Here is a 14,316-nt window from a genome sequence, read left to right on the forward strand (position 1 = left end):
GACCCTACTTAGAAGAGACATAAGAAGTCACAGAAACACGAGAGCCTGCATGAAAAAATGCATGGACATAAAAGAAGCTAGAGAAGTATGCCAGGACAGGAGTCACGAGTATGCCGAGTATGCCGAGTGAGTCACGCCTACCCCGAAAGGGAAATGGCTTAATGGTGTAATAATAAGAATAATAATATACAACTTTTTTAAATCAAAAGATTTTCTGTGAAATCTATAAGAAAATGTTGGAAAATCAACAGTTTTTTTCTAAAGAAAGTTTAATTAGAAACAAAAGGGAACATATTTAAAAACTGCATTAGGGAATTAAAAATTAGATACAGTAAAAAATAAAATATTAACCTCGGAAAGTTCTTGGAGTTTTGGTCCAATAATTTTGCAAGGCCCGCACCATGTTGCAAAGAAGTCGATGACCACAAGTTTGTCTCCAGCCTCAGTAAGCTGAGTCTTTAGATGTGCCTGTAATATTAATAATTAACAAAAAATTAATATTATAATTATGGGACGAATATTTACTTTAAGGACTATTCACATTTTTATTTTTCAGACATATTATTAAATTGGAACGCTTTTTATTTAGTTTTTAAATCGAATCTTGAATTTTAACTGTGGGTAGTTCACGAAATAGAAACAGAATGAAGTTCAGATTTTATTCATGAAAATAAAATACTTCTGGAAAAGCGTAATTTTACAAAAACTTGAGGAAACCTATTGTGAAATAAATTCATCATCGATGATAAGGAATGCAAGTTTCATTCTGATAACTTATCAATCCAATTTTAGAATAACTTGCTTAAATCTTTCTCTTATCATTTATGAAAAAAAAACATAATTTTGTTATCAATTATTGAATTTTTTAAATTTAGAAAGTTTTCAATATTGTTTAGTATATTATTTTATAATATTTAAAAGTTAATTTAAATACAACTTTTATAGAAGACCCATTAGTATGCTTCTAATAGATTTGTTACAAAATGGCGATACCTGTACATACTTTATTAAATAAAAAAAAATGAATAATGAATCAAACAAACGTTGAAGTATTCCTCTTGATACATTTTATAATTTTAATGATATAAAAATATTATTTAATTTAATGTTAAAACATCTTTCCCTATGTTTTTCAGATTTTAACATTTTCAAAAGTTTTAATTTTCCGCAATTAGGGTGTGTATCTACCGGATGATTAAAAATTCCAGGCCATTTTTGGTTTGGAATAGGGAATTGTGGAAAAGAATTATAACTCAGAGTTAGAACATATGATTTTCGGTCATGAAAATCACAATTCTGATTTGGAACAGAGAATCCTGTAAAAGAATCATTATTCTGAATTCAAACAAGGATTTTTTTTTATTTTCTACTTCAGGGTGTCTGTTTTAATGAAACAAACAAAATTCCCGATCATTTTCCGGTTCGCAAACATTTTTCACGGTCAATAAAATTTTAAAAAATTTAACTTTAAAGCCAATAATTTTTTCATTTAAAGTAATAAAAATTCAGCTGCTAATTGAAGCACTCAAAACGGGAAAAATGAATTTTAAACTTTTAAACTGAAAGCTAAACGTTTTTTAATTCAAAAGTTTAGCAATTAAATCCTCAATAATTTACACGTATAAAAAGGAAGCTACTAAAATTTTTAAGCTAAACAATTTTGCATTAAATGCAGTTAAACTGCCAAATTAAAAATTGTAAGCTTTTATAAATTATGATGTACAAAAATTTAGATTCTATTCCAACAATATAAATCCACGCTATCATTTTCAATGCTCTAACTTTTACACATTGCATTTTTGTATAAACTACTTAAAATTTATATTTCAAAATCTTGAAAAATTTACATATTGATTTTAAATTTTAAATTATTATGAAAATGATTCGAATTTTGCCTAAAATATATTTTTTAAATCCTGCAAAATAAAAAGATTTTCATAATTCCATTATTCAAAAAAAAATAAATAATAAGATTCCGAGGAAATGTTTTTTTATTCTACTGAAGCCTTTCAAAATTCAAAATTTTTTGTTCGCAATCTGTCAAAATTTATATTTGGTTACAAATTTGCCTGTTGACTATTTGCACCGAAATTCAGGTATGAATAGACGGATTTTATCGATGCACGCAGAAATTTCGTTTAAATTATTTAAAATCGTTTTTCAATTGTTTTTATACATTAAAATTCAACAATTTGACTTAAAAATTTTTTTAAATAGAGCAATTAAATTCGTAACGTTCGAAGTTAAGTTTTCTTTTTTGTTTTCAATATTTAATTTATAATGACTGGTTTGAAATGAACAGTCAGATTTTCCTAAATATTAAATAATTGTTGTTTCTTAATTAAAAACGTCAAATAAAACAATTTTTAAATCTTAAAGCACAGTTCAATTAAAAAAATCATCAATTAATTTATGTTCACAGTTGATAAACTAAAGATGTTTGCCATAAAAAATCTTCGATTTTACATGCTTCTAATTTTTAATTGTTTAAATCTTTAAAACTGCATGGTAGAATTCTTTAAATTAAAATGTAGGCTTAAAAATTGGAAATAGAACATTTTTGAAGTGGAAGGTTTTCGAAAATAGGACAGTTTCAAAGCGTTAAAAATGGAATACTATCCAATTCGAATTTTGAAAATTTTAAATTTCAAGAGAATTGATATTGTATTAATTATATTTAAAAGCGTTCAAAATTAAATAATTAAAAATTACAAACTGGATAATTTAATTTAATTTTTTTAAGTGAAATCTCATATCCCACAATTTATAATTGTTATTGTACAAAATTTCTTATTTAGTCAAGTTTCTTGAAGATTAAAAATAAATTCGACGTCATTTCCACTTTTAATTTTGAAAATTAAACGAAAATCCAAAGTAAAAATTATCATCCTTCATGGAAATTTCCTCACTTTCAAGAGCTTACAATTCTTTACAAAAATTCCATATTCTGAAGTGAAAATTATATTTCTTTACAGAAATTCCCTTTTCTTGTGGGGGGATTTTCGTAAAGAATTATAACATAGACTTTAGCCTAAATTATAATTCTTTATGGTAATTCCCTGCCCTTTAGGGAATTACCGTATTCTTTATTCTTAAACTTGGATTAAATTCTAATATTAAAATTTTCTATAATATTTTTTTCTCCATTTGCGCCCCTAAATTTCGAACACTTTCAAATTCGATCTAACCTTAGAATATTATAAACTATCTCAAGCAAACATCGAAAAGAGCTTTCCTAAATTTTCGAACTTAGAACTTAAATTCTTTGAAATGAAAACTCTAAACAAATTTCATTTGAAAATATTGAAATTCTAAAAAAATAAAATAAATCTCGGGAAGATTTGATCGGAATTCCATACTGAAAAGAAATTACAACGCTAGTCAATACACTTTCTCCAGAAAAATGTGCACTTTGCACTTGGTAACGCCGCCAAAAACAAATATTAAACTCTGAATAAGTAAAAGCTTTCACACAAAGTATCGATTTATCCTGATTATATTTCCCTCGCATGTTACTTATCTCATCATCTAAATGACCAGAATTCTAAATTATGTAAATTATCAATAACGTACATAACCACAAAAAATTAGGTCACGAGTATTCCTGGTATGATAAATCACTTTCTCTTTAAAACTATTTCCACAAATAATTCGTTAAGATATCCTGGAAAACCCGGTATCAGATTCGAAACTGGAAAAATTAATGACTTATTAAAGGAGAAATCGAACATCTTAAGGTTGCCACGATGCCGTGTACAACGTACTTTCCCTCTCAAGGTTAGCGGCAAATCGCTAATAAAAATATAGTAATCCAAGAAATTAACCATTTCCAAAGCACTAAAAACTGTACACTTTGCTCCTTTTTATAATTTAGATTCGCACTTACCGCATCTTTAACTTCGAGAACCATTTTCACTTGCTTTTCGACTTTTTTCGCAAAAAAATTGGACGTCCGAACACAATGCTCGACGATGATATGAAGCAGACTGCAAGACTGGTATAACTACAGTGCGTCGCGACGCCTTTTGAAACCGGGGCGCGGCGGCGTGTAGCAGAAACTATAGTGTTCTGAGCGCGAACAGCTCCGGAAATACCCGAAGGGTCACGAAAGCCGTCAGCTGACTAAGACAATCAAGACAATAATTACGGGGAAAAAGTGATTGTCGATGTAATTGTTTTGTAGTGAGGTGGCAAAGTTTATTTCAACAATCTACAACAAATACTGAAGTATAGAAGAACCGAAGACTTTTTTAATGGAGAAATTTTTTTATTCAGTTTTATTTTGGGTTATTTAGTAATTGAGTTGATTTAGTTTGACCGGAGGTAATTATAATTTCTTATTGATCAAAGCACCTTTTTAATTTATTTCTTTTTTACTAGCAGTAAGAAATTATCATTAATAATTAATCATTTTGCATTGAAAAGGTTCTAAATCAAACCATTTAACACTAGTAATTTTCAACAAAGGAAAATATTTCGAATTGAACGAAAAGGATGTAAAATTGTATAATTTCTGAATAAGATCGCCTAAAATTGTACGATTAAAATTTTTAAGTAGTTGACATTAACCAAATTTTTAAGGGACGTCTGAAAAATCCCGCAAAATTTGAAAATTCACGAATAATAAAATTCCCAGCAATTGATAGCATTACCAAATTTGAAAATTCCCGAATTTATACAATTTAAACAATTTAATAAATTTGATAAAAATTCAATAATTGAATATTTGTATCAAATAAAAGTTTTTGTCATGTTTAAAGTTTTTAAAGTTATTTCTTGAATTTAAAACAACAGTAGTTAAAAAATATATATTTCAGGATGAAAATTTTTGTTTGAAAACAATTCGGGAATTTCCCAATTTGGCAATATTGTGGGACGAGTGAAAAATCCCGACAAATAAATTAACCGACACTGTAAAATTCGTGAATAATAAAATTCCCGAAAGAAAATCGCCGAATATAGATAATTAAATTTTGTCTTATAAATAAAAAATATAATTGTAATATAATTTTAATTGTAATAATTTAATTAATTTGAAAAATGTAATTGTTTAAATTTTTGAATTTTCTGGTTCGAATTTGTTATAACTCAGTAATTTTATACCAATTCCTGGCAGAAAATGGCCGAATTATAAAATATCGGTACAAGAAAATTCCCCATTAATATAAAATTTTCGAATTTAAATAATTTAAAAATTGTCAAAAAATACAATAATCAAACCTTTTTATCAAAGAACTATTAATTATAGAACAAAAAAAGAGGGATTTTTAACAGATGTTTCTGTTTATAAACAAAAATTTATTATTTTCAAATGACATGTTGAATTTTCAACCAAATAAATTAAATTTTTAACAAAGCAGTTCCAATTTTTACAAAAAAGATTAATTTTATAGCAAAAGTGATGATTTTTCAATATAATAGACGACTCTTAAACTAAGAACATAAATTGTTAATCAAGAGGATGAACTGTCTACCAAAAAAGACGAATTTTCTACAAAGCACATGAATTTTCAACTAAAAAGGTGAACTTTTAAACAAGAATGATGGATTATCAAGCAATAAAGACAAATTTGCAACTCATATTCAACAAAGAGGTTGAACTTTTAAGCCAAAAAACATGATTTTTTTAAGAGATTTGAATACATAATAACAAAATTATATAATTTTTCAAACAAATAGTTAAATTTTCAGTAAACCCATAAAAAACCCCATAAAAAAGTAGCTGGACCCTACTTTTTTATTGCAAATTCGGATGCAGCGTCGAAAAATACATAAGAATATATAGGTCTGGTCAATTGCACAGACGCTTTTGTTTTTTTTTGTGGGCCTGTGTTATCGATGAGAGTGAATCATGGGAAATCTGTTATAGAAAGTACCAACATGAGTCATAATTTTAAATTAAGAATTTGCTTCGTTAACGGAATCAGTTGTATAGGATTACAATTTTGTTCTATCTGTTGATATTTTCAATTATTTCTTTGGGGAAAACAATATTATGTTTTTTAATCAAATATAAAGTGATGCAATATTTAAACACTTTTAGTTTAAAGTAATATACATTTCAATTAATTTAAGTTTCAGATTATGCAATTTTTTAAATTTTTATCTGATAATATTTAATTGTTAAGGTTTTAAAATTGTTCTATTTTCGACATTTTAATCTGAACTTATTCAATACAGAGATTCTACAAGTAACCATAAAATGCAATCGAATACAAGTTCAACCTCTCTCTAATGAAATTGTCGAATTTTTAAATTTTGAACAGTGAAAATGACAGTGTTTTTTTTCTTTACACAGAAATCTCGTTTTTTTTTTGGTATGGAAAAATTTATCGAATAAAATTGAATGTCACTTAATACTACCTTATATTTTACTTTTTTTATTTGTAATTAGTTTGATTTTTGAGGCCTTGAAACTAAAGTTTTTTGCTTCAAAAGCTAAAATCTGAAAATATTTGGATTGAAATTTCTTAATTTTTGGAGGTTTCCAATTTCGAATTTTACAATGCTGTAATTTCAAATTTAGGCATACAAAATAGCCGGACATTTTCACTATTAAATCTTTGGCAGTTTTAAGTTAAAAAATTTAGATTAAAATTTTCTAAATTATTGGGTTTTAATTTTAAACGTTTTTTATTTTTAAACTTTCTTAAATATAGGATTTAAAAAATGAGTTATTTTTTATTCGACAATTTTCCGAAATATTGAAAATTTCATACTCAACTCTAAACTCGAACGGGGATTGTGGTCGGAGCGAGAGTGGGAATAAGGGGATGGAAAGGCTGAGAAAAATAGAACAAAGAATAGAAAGGAAAGAGAGGGAAGAAAGAAAATTAAACATAGTGATAAAGGTTATAAGATTAGAGGGGAAGGAGCTAAAAGAAGAGGTTGACGAAGTACTAAAAAGGATTTATGCTAAGGTAAGAGATAGAGGAAATGCGAAATGTAGGAAGGGAAGAGCGAAGAGGGGAGATAATGGTACTGGTGAAACTAAAGAAATGGGAACATAAGAGAGAGGTGATGACAAAAAAGAGGTTATTATATGGTAGTTCAGAGAGAATAGAGGATGATTTGACATGGGTAGAAAGGAAGATGCAGTATAAATTAAGGAAAATAGCGGAAGAGGGAAAAAAGGGAAGAGAACATGGGTTAAGTGTGGGAGAATACAGATAGATGGAGTATGGTGGGATTGGGATGAAGGAAGGGAACAGATAGTAAGAAATGAGGTGCAAAGAAACTAGAAGAGGAAGGAACGGAAGATACGAAAATAAGAAATAGTAAGAAGGAAAAAAATATGAGAAACGAAAGTAGGGAAGAATGGAAGATTTGTTACTGGAATATAGCAGGATTGAAGGGAAAGGATAGGGAGTTTATGAGAAATTTGACACAATGGGGAATAAAGACTTTGAAGCAAAAAAGTTTAGTTTCAAGGCCTCAAAAATTAAACTAATTAAAAATAAAAAAGTATAATATCATGCAGTATTAAGTGACTGATAATAGGTGGGGATTTCAATGCGATAACAAGAGACAAAGGAGGAAGGGAATGGGGAGAAAATAGAGGAAGAAAATCCAAAGATAAGGTACTAAATGGGGAGGGAAAAAAGTTGTTGAAGGGCTTGGAGGAGTTCGGATGGTATATCTTAAACGAAATATAGAAGGGGATGAAAAAGGAGAATATAGACGCTCAGGAAGTGAAAGACGAACGGTATTGGTTATGTGATAGTGGATGATGAGTTAAGAGAGAAGGTTAAGAAACTAGAGGTAGGTGAATATATTGATGTGGATCACTTTCCCTTAATAGTGACATTAGAGGGACAAACAAGCAATAGCAATATGAGTAAAAGGGGAGCAAATGTAAAAAGTGTAGGAAAAGGGGATTGGTCAAGGGTAGGAAAAGAAAAGTTTAGAGCAAAGATAAGAAATATCAAAATGGGAGAGGGAAATGTGGACGAGGAGGTGGGAAAAATGATAGGAGAAATAAAAATAGGATTAGAGTGCACAAACGAAAATGAAGTTAGTAAAAGGGGCAATAGATGTGGGTGGGATGAGGACTGCAAAGAGAAAAAAATGAGGTCAGAAAGGAATTAAAAAAGTAGAGAAAAGAGTTGGCGAGAAAGTGTTTGATGGAGGTAGAAGAGAGGAGAGGGAGGGCGATCGAATTAACGAGATGGGAAGAAGAAAGGAGGGAGTTCCTTAATGATAGAGAAATAATAGACGGGACTGAAGTAAACTATGAAGAATTGGAAAAAAGGGAGAGGGAAAGACAATTAATAGAAAGATGGGGGGGGGGGGCGATTGAGGAATCAAAATACAATAAATGGTATAAGATGATAAAAAAGGAAGCGGTGACAAAGTATTTAGAAAAGGGATGGGGAGAGAGAAGGTGGACCAGAATAGCAAGATTTAGATTGGGAAACGAGGTAGGGAGGGGATGTACTGGGAAAAAGAAGAGAACAGAAAGTGTAGAATATGTGAATAGGAGGAGGAAACATGGGAGCATGTATGGGAAGGATGTAGGAGAGGAATGGAAGATAAGGAAGCTGGCAAGAAAATGTGGTTAAGATTTTAGGGGAAGATGGATTAGGAGAAGAATGGATGAAGGAGTTGGAGGGTGCTTGAGGAGCGAGTGAGAGAGAATGAAAGAATGCACTTGAAAGAAGTTAAATGGAGGTATAAAAAAGTGAAAGAAAAAGAAAATGGAAGTCGCTTAGATTAGAAGCGTAAAAATTGTAAGGAATGGTAAGGTAAAAGTTAAGTAGACTAAGATGCGTTTGCATTCTCATGCTCTCTCTCTCGCTTGCACTCTCGCTTTCGTTCGATTGCTCACTATTTTGCTAATAAGTCCTAAATTGCGTTAGGGCAGGGAATAGAAATAAGAAACTAGATATAACACTTTATGTAAATAGTTGTAAATAATTGTATATATAGAAAGGATAAGATTGTAGAAAAAATATAGATATAAACGGAAAGATTGTAAGGACTATTTCTTTAAGAAATAGTTAAAGGTTTTAAAAAATGAATCATCTAAACTTTAAAAATATTTGATTAGAAATTATGAAGAATAGATACAAATTTGGTAGAAGATTTTCGCTAAAAATGGAATGTTTTCAAATTACAATTTTTAAAATTGGAGAATTCAAAAGAATTTATCTTGTATATTTCTAATTAAAAGCGTTTAAAATTGAATAATTTAAAATTAAGAACTAAATTGAATGTTTCATAGTGAAAGCTTCTGAAATTTTTAAGATTCAAAAATTTTATTGCATAAGAAATTATTAGTTAATAGTAAAAGTGACTAGTCAAATTTTTCTAAGATAGATAACACGTAAATACACCGTCAGTTTCACTATTCCGAAGGGAGACTATTGCAATTAAAAACTTCAAAATTGAATCTTTCTAATTAAACGATAAAATGAAGTAAAAATTTGATAAAAGAAACATTACAATTTTTTTAAATTTCTAGTATGAAACGTTAAAAATTGAACAAATCCGAACTTTATTTAACCATTTAAATTTTACTTGGTGAAATAAAAACAGAATTATTTAATTATTGTGTTATCAATTTCAGATATTTTTATCTATTTTACATTTAAACAACACAATTCTTTAAGTTTTAATTTTAAATCCTTTATTGTTAGCACTTCATTTAAGCCTTTTAATTCAGAATTTGTTTTAAGTTAAGTTTGAAATTTTCAATATTTCAACTTGATATTCTATTCTTTCGTAGAATTTAAAAACCCAGGCAATTTTCAAAGTTGTTAGAATTTTAATTTTCAAAGTTAGACTTTCGAACTGAAATGATGCAATTTCGAAAGATTTAATAGAGACTTTGAAGCAAAAAAGTTTAGTTTCAAGGCCCCAAAAATTAAACTAATTAAAAATAAAAAAGTATAATATCATGCAGTATTAAGTGACATTCAATTTGATGGGATACATTTAAAAAAAACGAGATTTCTGTGTAAAGAAAAAAAAACTGTCATTTTCACCGTTCAAAATTAAAAACTTTAAAATTCTAAAAATTGGATAATTTCATTAGAAAGAAGTTGAACTTGTATTCGATTGTCTTTTATGCTTAATTGTAGAATCTCTAAATTGAATAAGTTCAGATTAAAATCTCGAAAATAGAACAATTTCAAAATCTTTAAAATTAAATATTATCAGATAAAAATTCTAAAAATTGCATAATTCAGTTTTGTACTTTCTTTAACAAATTTCCCATTATGCACTCTCATCGATGATAGATTTTGTTTAATACAGGAAAAATTATCTACAAGATACTAATTTCTTCTTATTCTAAAATTAAAATTATAATCAATAAATTTAAAGCTCAATATTTACAAAAATGAATGATTTAATAATTAAAAATAATTAAATAAATTTTAATTTTAGAACATGAAGGTACCATCACGTAATCAGTATATTCTTAACAATTTTATGATAATTTTTTTACATAAAAAGTATGTCGTTTAATTAATGTTTTAAAAATTTTTTAAATAAATAATAAAATCACACCTACTGGCTTTCAAAGCTTCTAAACTGTCATATCATGAAAACGATAAAAATTGATGACCTTCCATTTTTTACTGTTCGCGAGATAACAAGTACCAAATCATATTTTTTTATGTTTATGTATCAATTTTAGCGATTCGAAAGTGAATGCATATTTCAGTTACTCTGTTTTTGACCTTGACAATTCCCCTTTTATTTAAATTGAACCTTCAACCGTTCAATACAGAAATATAAGTTTCTTGTTTTCAATAGAATGAAAAATGAATGAAAAAAAAACTGCATTATTTTTTATTTGCTTCAACAATATTTCAAATAACGAAAAATATTGTATTGAAAACTGTGACACCTTGATTTAATAACCGTATAGATTATTAAAAATTATGTTTTATATTTGATAATTTAATTGGTTTGACATACATTTACCAACAAATAGTTCTTGAAGTTATGGAAAGACCGACATTTCAAAAACCGACTTTAAAATCCTGAAACAATGAACAAAAAGATTGATTAATATCTTTTAAATTTTGATGTGCGAATGCAAGGTGAAACATAATTTTCATATAGAAAAAATTAAACATGACCTAATTGTGTTATTGTTTTGGAAATTTTTAATTTAAAGAAACATTCGTTTATGAACGTTTTCGGTATTTTTTTGGCAATTTTAAATATCGAAAATTTACATTTTTCAGAAATTACTGTCTATTTCGAAATCAGAATTGTGGGTTTTTTATGGAATAAACTGCGTGCAATCTGGAAAAATATATCTTGTGAATGTGACGTCACAACCGGAATTGAGCAAAATGACTCAGATAGCAACTGAGTAAACGTTAATCGTTATTCATTACATCACGACTGAAACCGAAAGAATGACTTCGCATTTTTCCACAAACATATAAGAACTATTTTTAATTAAAAATTTTAATTATATATTTTATTTATTATCTTTTTATTATTAATAATCCAGTCACTATAATTGATATTAGTGCATTTTTTCGAATTAAAATTTGTAGATGATTGAGAAGTTGCGTATTTAAATACAAAATATCAAAAACTCAAAGACTCGCTCAAACTTACGAGCGAACTAAAAATTGTAATTCCTAAGACTGGTTCAGCTAATCAAGCAAATTCTCAGTTTAATATTCTGACTCATGTTTGTACTTTCCGCAATAGATTTCCCAATATTCACTTTGATTGGCAATACATTTTTTTACTACAGAAAAAATTATGCACAAGAAACGAATTTACACTCTCTTTCTGATACGAAAATTATACAACATAAATTTGAAGTTAAATATTTATACAAGTTGTCTGGAAAATTAATTTTTCCTCACTCTTCTCTAAAATTCTCAAACAAACAAAAATATTTTTTTAAGGTAAGAATTATTGTGGATTTTTTTTCGAATCAACTGCTAGTAATTTGGGGAGACAGGCATTTTGGAAATTACTAACTTTAAAAATCAGTCCGAATTAAAAACGCTTGGAATATCCAAAATTAGATTGAATAATTCTGAGTTGAAAACGTTATAAATCAAACAATTTTATATTAGGCAAAATTTTGAAAAAAGAAAAATATTTCGAATAGGATGAAAAGGAGGATTGAACTTGTCTCATTTATAAATGAAAGCACTAAAAATGGAAGACTAAAATGTTGAATATTTAAGAATTTCACATTAGAGATGAGTTGAAATTTTATAATTTATAAGTTAAAGCGTTCAAAATTAAACAATTTTTTGTCAAATGAAAGAATATCGAAATTAAATTATTTCAGATTAAAATGTCGAAAATACAAAATAGGATAATTTCAAAGAGGTTCTCGTCAGCTTATTTCAAAGTTGCTCTAATATCTCCGTTGATAACAAAGATGTTTAAAAATGATTATCCATTATTATCAGCCGGTAACACTGAGCCATTTTTAACTAACAGAATGCTAATACCTTATAGAAACGCCATTTATTTATGAAAAATGTATAAGATCATAAAAATTTGCTTAAACAATTGTTGTTAACAACGAAAATCGTTAATTGTCATGTAAGCCCCCTAAAGGTCTGTGAAATAGTTATTTATACATTCAGTGCGATGAAAGAATCAAGTTTTTACATTAAAAAATGACAAGACAGTGCATTTGTTGGTTTAATTTGTTTAAGCAATAATCAATTGTCTTTGAATGGCTAAATCTAATAAGTAAGTGACATTCTCGTCTAATTTTTGGCCGATTCATTAGAAGAAACTTGATTTATTTCATCATACATACCCGCTGTAAATTATAGTTTATAAAATTTGTTTATTAAATAATAAATTCTCACTATCTTTCATTATTTAAATTTAAAAAATAGGTTTTTTACAATAAATTGTTTAAATTTAATACGAATCAATTAACAAATTACTGCTAACCACTCTGAATCAATTTTTATGCACTCATTTGTTTATGACAAGTTCAATGAATTTTTCAATAATTGCTCAACTCTTAGATAACATCTCTGGATAGCTGCTTCATTGATTCTAGGTATTTCGTATTGAATCCAAGTATGTATTTATCGAAAACCAGTACTCTAATAAAAAATCATTTTTTACGGAGATCGCATAGTAATAGAGTGCAGAGAGAGGGGGGGGGGAGAACATAATTAGGCATTGTAGATGCACTGCTTAGCCTGTCAGTACGCGTGTAGAAATGTAAACGTGGGCCTGGCAAGGCACTGACCAGTTTTCCCTAGTTTTGGCGTGGCCCTGTTCGGGACAACTGACAAGAGCCATACATGGCGCGTAACGCTTTTGCAGACTTTTGCTCTACTTAGGGCTAACTTGCCAGGGCCTGTCCAGTTCTTCTGAGCTATGCCCTACTATTTCAAATTATAATAGTAATAAACAAATACTACTTTTAGAAAACAAACTTTATTTTATTTAGTATAATGCTACTAAAAAACATATTATATTATAATTTTTCAGTCTTTGATGCTGCAAAAAACCCGTTTTTCAGACAAGTAAAATTTTAGAAATTACTTTAAATTGTAACATTTTAAATTATTCAAAAACTTGATAACTTTATTAAACTTTTAAATTTATTACAAAAAGAAAATTCGCTTTTTGTCAAATTTAAGCTGTATCAAAAATTATTAATAAGTTTAAAATTGACATGTATGGCATTCACTTAGAAATAAATTTTTAATAATTGAATATGGAATTGACTATCAAGCCTTCAAAAATATTTCAGTATTTAATTTTGGCACATTTGACATTACATCTTGAGTCAAGACCTAATCCTTTTGCCTAGATTTATTTTCAATCTATTTCGTCTTCTCATAATAGATGTATACTCGGAATCTTTCCTATAAAGGCAACTTTGTCGACGATTCTTTAAATTCAACAATCGTATTTTTTGTTCAGCGTCTTGAATAGTTTCTACAAAAAATGTTGGATAGGGGCAAATTATGTTTAAGTTAATGTTCTGAAATCTAAAAAATTCACTGAATACATCTTTTTTGCAACATATTTTAATTAAGTTTCCAAATTTTGAAAAACTTTAGCAAAAAAAGAAAAATTGCGCAATGCATATGTCTAGTAAATATTATAGAATTACAAATAATATATTTCAAATTCTTCTTGGGCGAGCACAATTTTTTGAGATATAAATAAATAAATTTTTATTTTTATGAACGTAATGAAAAGAAATTAAGTTCTTGTCTTGCACGATGTCTCTTAGCACGTATTCGACCTAGGCCTAAAATATTTTTTATTTTCATATTAATTATATTTCAGCTGTCAGCGTACAAAATAATTATCAAAAACTATTTGCTGAAAATAATACTTTTA

General features: G+C 27.9%; 2 protein-coding genes across 2 annotated transcripts in view; one reads left to right on the forward strand and one right to left on the reverse strand.

Moving 5' to 3' along the window:
- Positions 1 to 4,023, reverse strand: part of LOC117167533 (thioredoxin-2-like) — a 10,624-nt gene extending 6,601 nt beyond the window's left edge. The window contains exons 1-2 of the mRNA XM_033352539.1: positions 3,887 to 4,023; positions 352 to 468 (exon numbers count right to left, since the gene is read on the reverse strand). Of these exons, the coding sequence (XP_033208430.1) occupies positions 352 to 468; positions 3,887 to 3,910 (141 nt within the window). The 5' untranslated portion in view covers positions 3,911 to 4,023. The remainder of the gene's footprint in view (positions 1 to 351; positions 469 to 3,886) is intronic.
- Positions 4,024 to 4,128: 105 nt separating this feature from the next.
- LOC117167524 (transmembrane protein 53) overlaps positions 4,129 to 14,316 on the forward strand; it is a 48,301-nt gene continuing 38,113 nt past the window's right edge. The window contains exon 1 of the mRNA XM_033352529.1: positions 4,129 to 4,323. The gene's annotated coding sequence lies outside the window, so the exon portion shown is untranslated. The remainder of the gene's footprint in view (positions 4,324 to 14,316) is intronic.

Source organism: Belonocnema kinseyi, chromosome 1 (genome assembly GCF_010883055.1).
Source record: "Belonocnema kinseyi isolate 2016_QV_RU_SX_M_011 chromosome 1, B_treatae_v1, whole genome shotgun sequence".
NCBI classification, from domain to species: Eukaryota; Metazoa; Arthropoda; class Insecta; order Hymenoptera; family Cynipidae; genus Belonocnema; species Belonocnema kinseyi.